Consider the following 9,802-nt stretch of genomic DNA (forward strand, 5'->3'; position numbering starts at 1 on the left):
TGTGTGTGTGTGTGTGTGTGTGTGTGTGTGTGTGTGTGTGTGTGTGTAAAGGGAAATCAGTATGCTTCCACAACACCTACAAGCAAAATTAGAAGGAAAACTGGTAACTGGAGAAAAATCTTTGTAGCAATTCTATCTGATAAAGATCTTATATCCAAAATATATAAGGAATTAATTTAAATCTATAAGAACAAGAACAATGCCCCAACAGATAAACGGACAAAGAATATGAATAGGCAGTTTTCAAAGAAAGAAATCTAAATTATCAAATGTGAAAAAATTCCTTCAAATTCCTAATAATTAGAGAAATGCAAATTAAAAGAACTCTGAGGTTGCCTCTCACGTTCATGAGATGACAAAAAAAAGGAAAAAGATAATTGCTGGAAGGGCCGAGAAAACAGGAATACTAATGTACTAATGATGGAGCTGTGAACTGGTCCAGCTGTTCTAGAAAACAAGTCCAAAAAGTCACTGAACTGTATTACTAAATTTTGATGAAACAAGTGTCACTACTACTTCTATAACACAAAAGAATTTTAAAGACTCTAGGGTACAAAAATATTTATAGCAATTCCTTCTGTAGTAGTAAAAAACTGGAAACCAAGGGATACCCATCTACTGGGGAATAGCTAAACATATTATGGCATATGAATTAATGGAATATTGTTCCACTGTAAAAAAGGATGAAAAGGATCTCAAATTAACCTGGGAAGACTTGTATAAACTGACATGGAGTAAAGTGAGCAGAATGAAGATAACAATGCATAATAAATGTAATAACAACATTATAGAGAAAATCATCTTTGAAAGACTTGAAGACTCTGAATGAAGCAATAATGATAGCATTTACATAGTGCTTCAAAGTTTGCAAACCACTTTACAAATATTATACCATTTGTCTTCATGGGGAAATAGAGGGAGGCAGAAACTAAGTGCCTTGCCAGGGCCACACAGCTTGTAAGAACGAGGCTGGCACGTTGTACAATGACTATCTTTGATAGACTTAATCCTTCTCAGCAATGCAAGGTCTAAAACATCTTCAAAAGTCTCATGATGGAAAATGCTATCCACATCCAGAGAAAGAACTATGGAGTTAGAATGCAGATCAAAGCATGCTATTTCCTCTTTTTCTCTCTCTTCCATTTTGTTTTGTTTCTTCCTTCTTGTGGTTCCTTCTATTGGTTCTAATTCTTCTTTACAACATGACTAATGTGAAAATATGTTTAATAGGAATGTATATGTAGAGCCTATATCAGATTGCACACTGTCTTGGGGAGGGAGGGGGAGAAAAATTTAAAACTCAAAAGCTTATGGAAGTGATTGTTGAAAACTAAAAATAAATAAATTTTTTTAAAAAAGAATGAGGTCATCCAAGTCCAATGTTCATCTATGCCACCTAGCCAAAATGACTAACTCCAATTTAAGAGAACTGACGGTGAAACACACTTCTCACCTCTTCACAGAGAGGTGATGGTGTCAAGATGAAGAATAAGGTACATAGTTTTTAGACACAAACAATGTTGGAATTTGTTTTGTCTGATTATGTATATTTGTTATACAGGCTTTTTCTCTTTTTGTCCCAATGAGACAGGGGAGGGGAGTTCAAAGCCTTGGTGAGGGAGCCAAAAAGAACAAGAAAAAAGAATCATTAAGGCATCTTTTTAAAAAATGCTGAGAAGGGAAAAAAAGAAAGGCCAGAAAGAAGCACAAACAACTAGGATAGCTTTGAAAGGTATTGGTTAAGTTTAATATATACTTAAAAATAAAGACAAGCAATTCATAATAGAGACCTGCAATTTCATATGCAATCTTTTTCTTCTTTTCTATTATGTATGTGTCCATTTTATTTAGTGTTTACTAAGTTCTGAATAAAATTATTTTAAAAAACAAAGGAAATGAGAACTGTAAAGGTAAGAATAAGAAAGGAAGTGAGATCTCTAAAGAAAAGCATTAGAATAAATTGTTTAGCAAAAAAAGTGCAAAACCTTTGTTTCTGTTCAGTCATTTTTCAGTTATGTCCAACTCTTCATGACCCCATTTAGGGTTTTCTTGGCAAAGATACTGGAGTGGTTTGTCATTTCCTTTTCCAGCTCATTCTACAGATGAGGAAACTGAGGCAAACAAGGTTACCATGACTTGCCCAATGTCACCTAGCTATTAAGTGTCTGAGGCCAGACTGAAACTAAGGAAGAGAAATCTTCCTCACTCCAGGCCCAAAGCTCTAACCACTACCACCTAGCTGCATAAAACCTTACTGGAGTAACAAACTCCTAGAAAAATTAGAAAATTAAAAAACTGAAAATTAATAATAGCTAACATTTATATACCTTTTGCTATGTGCCAGGCACTGGGCTAAGCACTTTACAATTATTATCTCATTTGGTCCTTACAACAACCCTTGGAGGTAGGTGTTATTACTATTATTCCCATTTACAGATAAGGAAACTGAGGTAAGCAGAAGTTAAGTGAAGTTAAGTGACTTGTCTGGGGTCACAAAGCTAGTAAGTGTCTAAGATCGAATTTGAACAAAGGTCAGCACTCTTATCTATTGAACCACCTAGCTGCCCTAGTACTAAAACTGAAGCAAAAGACTGAAAACATTTCAGGGAAGAATGTGTTTTTTTTAAAAGGGATAGAAAGGAAAATGACTACAAAGATGTTGCAGTGAAACCCAAATGAGGTAGATCATCCTAAGAACATTTACAGATGAAACTGGGGGAATAAAAAACAGACCAAAAAAAAACTGAAAAAATATGCCAGTTTCTATAGTAACCAATTTTCATTCTGTACTACTAGAGAACTATCATATATGCTCTATTATCTCAGCCTAGGGCAGCCAAATGGTGCAGTAGATAGTGCACTGAACTGAGTTCAATTCCAACCTCAGACACTTCCCAGCTGTGTGACCCTGGGCAAGTCACTTAACCCTGTTTGCCTCAGTTTCTTCACCTATAAAATTAGCTGGAGAAAGAAATGGAAAAGCACTCTAGTGTCTTTACCAAGAAAACCCTAAACGAGGTCACAAAGAGTTGGATGCTACTGAAACAACTAAACAACAACAAAAAAAATCTCAGTCCCAAATATGCTACACAGAAGTGGAATTGAAACTTTAAAAAATGAAACTGGGAAGAGCAACTTGACCAAATCAAGGACAAGTATAAATCCATAATGGAAGAAACACAATAATGAAAGCACTGAAGGATCAAGTTTTTTTAAATACCTGAAAGAGGAAAAGATATCAGATGACTGGAAAAAATTGCAAATGGTATCATTACCCCCCTAAAGGTGACTGGAATGACATCTGCAACTACTGACCCATATGCTTACTTTCTAATAACTATAGAATTTTTATCCTAATTATCTACACACACAACAAGGGTATCCTTGGGGACAATTAAAAAGTGAACAAGAAGGGGCAGCTAAATGGTGCAGTGGATAGAGCACCAGCCCTGGATTCAGGAGGACCTGAGTTCAAATCTGGCCTTAGACACATGACATTTACTAGCTGTGTGATCTTGGGCAAGTCACTTAACCCCAATGCCTAGCAAAAAAAGAAAAAAAGAAAAAAAAAGTGAACAAGACAGGCTTTCACAATATTCTAGACATCTTCATAGTTTCAACTGCCTGAAAGATACAGAGAATACAAGATTCCACTGTTTGATGGTTATTTCTTTAAAGGCATTTAATTCAGGAGACAAAACCAATTGTTAAACAATCTCCTTTAACAAACCTTCTCCCACAAAAATGTTAAGATCATATAAGATTTTTTGAAAACTGTAACAAGAAAACGATCTTTGGCAATAATCCTCTGACAAACAATAAGAGAGATGTTTGCTTGACAGCACTCAATATCCATCTCTGTCACAGAATCCAAGTGGAAGAAATATAGTCCACCAGATGCTCTTGTTTGAAACAAACACCCAAACTTCTTCAAGGAATCCCAAGAACACTCAAGAGAAAAGCCGAATAACCCAGAGGATAAACCAAACCGATAAGAAAGGTCTGCTGTACAGACAATGAAATGCAACTAGATGGCAATTACATTCAGGTAGTTCACCAGTACATCTGTCTTGGAGAAGCACTACATATGGACAATGAGTTGGGCCCAGAACCAGAGGAAGAGAGAAAGCTGGGTTGAATTTGGGAAATAGTGCAGCCCATTCAACAATCCCAACCTGTTCCCTGTCATAAAAGGCCATTTTTTAAACATCAATGGTCCTCTGGTCATATTATATGGCTACAGATCATGAAACATAATCTCCAAACAATCAAACTTTGGGATGAACAATCTGAAAGCTTCAAGTGACTTGCTTCAGAGAATGTAATGGGATGTCATAGAGAGTGTGCTGAACTTGGAATTGGGAAGATTGGGTTCAAATCCTACCTTGAACACTTACAAGCTGTGAGACATTTTAGCAAATCAATTAACCATTCTGAACCTTAGTTTCCTCATAGGTAAAACACAGCTAATACCTGCACTATCTATACCTTACCTAATTGTTGTAATGGGCAAATAAGAATATCTAAGTAAATGTCAAGTCCTCTGCAAACTTCATAGTGCCACATAAATGTCAGTTCTATTATTATTGCAGAAAGACTTATAAAATGTTAAGTGGATCACATGTGGAGAATTTACAGGGAAAAAAACAGATAAGAGGCACACAGAATAAGAAAGTAGAGATGGATAGGTAACAATTCACAGCACTGAGAAAGCACCCACATTAGACCTTCATGTAAGTATTGTCATAGTCCAGGCCCTAGTAATGGAGAGGGTATAGGGGAGGGGATGTTAAAAAAGGGACAGAACCAAGAAACACTGTTATGAACACAAGTTCAGAACTTTACAGATAAGCCCGCCACATTTTTCCAGTGGCAGCCCACCTCTCACCCAGGCAACATGCTGGCTAGAGGAATTCTCCCTGTTCATCTTTGTCTTCTGCCTACTGTTAAGTTCCAGCTAAAATCCCACCTTCTACAAAAGGCCTTTCCCAATGCCCTTTAATGCTAGTGCCTTCCTTCTGAGATTACCTCCTGCTTACCCTGTCCATAGCTTGTAGGTACAGAGTTGGTTGCACATTGTCTCTCTCGTTAGACTGTGAGCTCCTTGAAAGCAGGCACTATCTTTTGCTTTTGGAGCCACAGCACCTACCACATAGTGCCTAGCACATAGTAGGGAGCTTCATAAATGCTTACTGTTAACAGCCACAAAGGTAATAAAATAATCAGTAAATGGTCTTTTTCACTTGTCCTAAATAAGTTACAATTCGTAATAGTAACCTAGTTTGTTTGGTTTTTTTAAAACGGGAAAGAAATTTGGAGCTTATTAAAAAAGGGGGGGGGCAGCTAGGTGGCGCAGTGGATGGAGCACTGGCCCTGGATTCACGAGGACCTGAGTTCAAATTCAGTTTCAGACACGTAACACTTATTAACTGTGGGACCCTGGGCAAGTCACTTGACCCCACTGCCTAGCCAAAAAAAAAAAAAAAAAGAAAGAAAGTAATTTCAATCAGTAAAGTTTTTGAGCAATCTGATTACTTACTGTTTGGCCTGGTTGACATGGACACCTAGAGTGTAGCTAAGCCATTTGTAGGTCACCTATAAGAGAAAGCAATTTTCAAAATGTTATCAGGTATAGATGGCAGAACACAAATTAGCTGTAAGAACCCATTCCTATGAACTCAACAAACCATAAGCAAAAAGAAAGACTGTCTCTGCCCTCAAGGAGCTTACATTCTAGGTAGCATACTAGATAAAGTACTAGACTTAGAGGCAGAAAGACCCAAGTTCACATCCTGCCTGAAACACTATCTACTTAAAGAAGTTACAGGCAATTGGGAAAATGGCTCACAAACATTCCTGGTAGAGGCCAAGGAAGGAGAAAGCAGACTAGGTTTCATCACAGCTGGGTGATGCGGGAGACAGAGTGCTAAACTTAGTCATAAAGACCTAAATTCAAACCCTACCTCAGACACTAACCAGCTGTGTGAACCTGGGCAAGTCACAACCTCTCTCAAACCTCAGTTTCCTTACCTATAAAAAGGGAATAATAACCACTCCTACCTCACAGGGTTGTTTTAAGGACGAAATGAGATAACACAGCACTTAGCAAACCATAAATGTCAACTGTAATTATTATTTTATACCCCAAAGCTACAAGAAATAGTATGTCTTGGGACTTACAGTCATCATGTATTTTACTAGGACAAGCATTTGCAAAAAGCCCACAAGGAAAAAAATTGCAACTTATGCATCAACATCAGTCACTAAGGAAGTAGTAGAGAAATTCGCAGAACAACTTGATCCTCCACATTAAATCAGCATATACTCTTGATAGTTGATGATTTCAATGCAAAGGCAGGAAAAGGTAAGGATGGGGAAAAATATGTAATAAAGCATGGTTCAGGAAAAGCCAAAGAATTTCAGATTATAGAGAAACTTCATGCCTCTATATCATGAAACCTTTCTTCAGAAAAAGAAATGACAGGATCTGGACATGACAAGCACTAAATATCAGAAAGAATGAAGTTGAATACATTTTAACAGAGAGAAAAAGATTTATTATGGATGTGGACATTATTCTTGTCAGCTGTCTGTGCATGATCAAACCATCTTCCTGTAAGAGCTAAAATAAGAATTTATAATAAAAAGAAAGACTATTAGAATAATAACAATAGTTATCATTTATATAGCACGTGCTATGTACCAGGTACTGTAGTAAACACTTTACAAATATTATCTTAAAATCTGATTTTCACAAAAAATTTAAGAAGATTCAACCATTAATTGTTTAAATATGCTACTGAAAATCAAAAGTGGGAGAAGGAAAACAGAAATAATGACACCTATCATAATAATCACCTAGCTAGGATGGAGCTCAGTCCGTTTTCTGTCCATCTACACTAGAAACACCAAATGGATGAAGAATGTCTACCTCCCAGATTTCAACATTCATTCAACATTCATTCTGATGACACCTATAAAATGCTAATGGAAAAGAGAAAATGAAGAGGGCCTCCAGCAAATTGGGTGGATGCCCTCTGATGAGCTTTCTGAAGAATATGGATAACAACACAGAATGGAATGAAAGGCATAGATAGATTATAATCTGCCTAGTTGGACTGAACTCCCAAATAGGTAAGATCACAGATCAATTAGAAGATTTAAAGATACACGAACTGTTAAGCCATATCAATCAATAAACATTTATTAAATGACTATAACGTGCCACTGTGCCTAAGTAAGAGAAGCCATGGGACGTATCATTAAAGCCTGGAAAGGCAGGCTGGAAGCAGACTGGGCTGCCAAAAGCCTTAGAAAGACAAATTTATATTTTATTCTAGGAGCAACGGACGTAGACTCTTCGTGTCCCCGTCCCCAGTCTCTCCCTGTCACGGCCCCCCAGGTGGGTGGTCCCAAGCTCCTCCGCTCTCAATCAGAGCGGGAGGGGTGTAACCCCAGCACGCGCCCGCCCGAGGGCACGAAGATTCGGGGGCACAAGCTCAGGCTGCGCCGGTCCGTTTCCTCGAACCCCACGGCAGGCCGCCTCTACTCTCTACCTCTTCCTGCCCCTGCCGGCCGAGGTGCCGGCCCACCGCCCCAGGGCAGACGCCCCTCCCCTCCCTCCGTCCGTCCCGGCCCCGGGGCGCCTCACGATCTTGTTCTGGTCCGTGACGAACTCGTCAATGTTCTCCAGGTAGAGTTGGTCCGCCATGGCGAGAGGCGAGACAGTCCTCAACTCCTTCTCTTCACGCCGCAGCAGCCGCCGCCACGACCGCCACAGCTCCCGCCGGCGGGAAACGAGTCTCCCCGCACGACCGGTCGGAACAAGTGCTTCCGGCGGGGTCAGAGTTTCCTTGGCAACGACGGCGAAGCGCTACGGCGGCCGCCGAGGGGTCAAACCAGCTGTCACTGGAAAGGGAGTAAGGCGCACGTGACCAGAAAAAGGCGGAGCTAAGGGGGAGGTGGACCAGAGGGAGGGAGCAGGAGAGAGCTGCCAGAAGCCAGAGCTCTTGACACCAGACTTGTAAATGGAAGGGACCTTAGAAGTCACCTAGTCCAGGGGTGGGGAACCTGCGACCTCGGGGTGGCCCTCGAGGTCCTCCAGTTTGGATTCGTTCAAAGGGCCGCACTCGAGGACCTAGAGGGCCACATGTGGCCCGGAGGCCGCAGGTTCCCCACCCCTGACCTAGTCCAACCTTCTCATTTTACAGGGGAGGTAACTGAGGCACAGAGAGGGCAAGTGATTTTCCCGAGGTCACCAAGTGTTGAATGTCAATGTCACTTCAAACAGAAGTCCTCGGACTCCAAATTCAGGCCCAGGGAAGCCTCTCCCCTTTTGCTTTCTTCCCTTTTCCACTTTACTACCAGAACCTCAGTTTCTCTTCCCATAAAGATAGAAAGCTTCTAGCCATGAGGTTACTCTTACATAATAATAGCTAATATTTCTATAACGTTGCAAGCACTTTACAAATGTTATTTTATCCTCCAGCAACCCTAAGAGGGAGGTGCTACATATCCCCATTTTACAGACGAGGAAGTTGAGGCACATAGAGGTTAAGTGACTTATCCAGGGTCACATAGCTGGTAAGTATCTGAGCCAGCATTTGAACTTGGAGGGTTTTCCCAACTCCAGGTCTAGTCTGCTTTGAGACCTAGCTCATTGATTCAGGTTCAAGATATGGATACCCTATACAGTATTCAGAGTCAGAAGACTTAGGCTTTGGTTTCCTTCTCTCTGAAATGATGAAATGGGGCTAAACAATAGAAAGAGTGATGTATTTGGAGTCAGAGAAGAAGGGTTCAGATCCTGGTTACCTGATATCTGTGTGATCTTGAACAAGTCAATAAACCTCTCTTGGGCCTCAGTTTCTTCATCCATAAGTTGAGGAAGTTGGACTGGAGGGCCTTTAAGGGTCCCTTCCAGCTCTGAATCTATGATTCTACGATCTTAAGAGGAGTTTGTCCAACTGTGCCGTTCTGTGTTCTAAGGTTCCTTCCTAACTTGTCCAAAAGTAGAGCTGAGTGCTCCAGGAAGTAATGGGTTCCACTTCAAGTAGAGGTTATGTGACCACTCATTGGATATGTTCTAGAGGGTATTCTAGGATTGGATTAGCTGGCTGATTAGGTCCATTCTAACTCTGATCCCATCATCCCACTCTAACAAGGAACCCATATCCTCTCCTGTGCCCCAGAAGCATGTTAAATTTACGAGAATGACATACATCTTCCATAGCCTGGGACGGCAGGAAATCTTCTGCTTAACATGCTGAAAGATTTCCTTGGTATCTTTTAATATTTCATGGATCAATCCATCAACAAACATTTATTAAGCACATATTGTGTGCTGTAGGTACCACAGCTCCATTCAGGCTGTCCATCTGTTATTCCTCATTCCCCCTACATAATTAGTCTGCCTCTTCTGGTCACACAGATTCAGAATGATTTCTTTTACATCACTGCTTGTGACCAAGCCAATATTAGTAATATGTTGGATCAGATTCAATATGAATGGATGCAGGTCGGGCTAGCCCATGGGAGGTTATTGGCAGTCCAGTCCCAAGTGACCTTCATCTTTAGTGGCAGTGAGGTGCGATGAAAAGAAAATATGTTCAAGTTTTAGTCCTAGTGGTTATTACCAATATGACCTTGGCCAATTCCATTTATAATCAATCTGTTTGATTCTATTTTCTTCAGTATTTTTTTTTTGGGTCCCCTTTAGCAAGCTGTTGACTTGTTTTTCATGATTTTCTTGTATCACTCTCAGTTTTTCCTCTACTTCTCTTACTTGCTTCTCAAAATCCCT

General features: G+C 40.1%; 1 protein-coding gene across 3 annotated transcripts in view; it reads right to left on the minus strand.

Moving 5' to 3' along the window:
* Positions 1-7,801, minus strand: part of POLD3 (DNA polymerase delta 3, accessory subunit) — a 55,864-nt gene extending 48,063 nt beyond the window's left edge. For 2 of the 3 annotated variants that reach the window (XM_027848026.1, XM_027848025.1), the window contains exons 1-2: positions 7,652-7,801; positions 5,540-5,595 (exon numbers count right to left, since the gene is read on the minus strand). In XM_027848026.1, coding sequence (XP_027703827.1) covers positions 5,540-5,595; positions 7,652-7,711 — 116 coding nt within the window. In that variant the 5' untranslated portion in view covers positions 7,712-7,801. Of the gene's footprint in view, positions 1-5,539; positions 5,596-6,858; positions 6,985-7,651 lie in introns of all 3 variants that reach the window. The other variant, XM_027848027.1, reaches the window with a different exon arrangement.
* Between the last annotated feature and the right edge of the window lie 2,001 nt (positions 7,802-9,802).

The sequence above is a fragment of the Vombatus ursinus genome, unplaced genomic scaffold (assembly GCF_900497805.2).
Source record: "Vombatus ursinus unplaced genomic scaffold, bare-nosed wombat genome assembly UNPS02005659.1, whole genome shotgun sequence".
NCBI lineage: Eukaryota > Metazoa > Chordata > Mammalia > Diprotodontia > Vombatidae > Vombatus > Vombatus ursinus.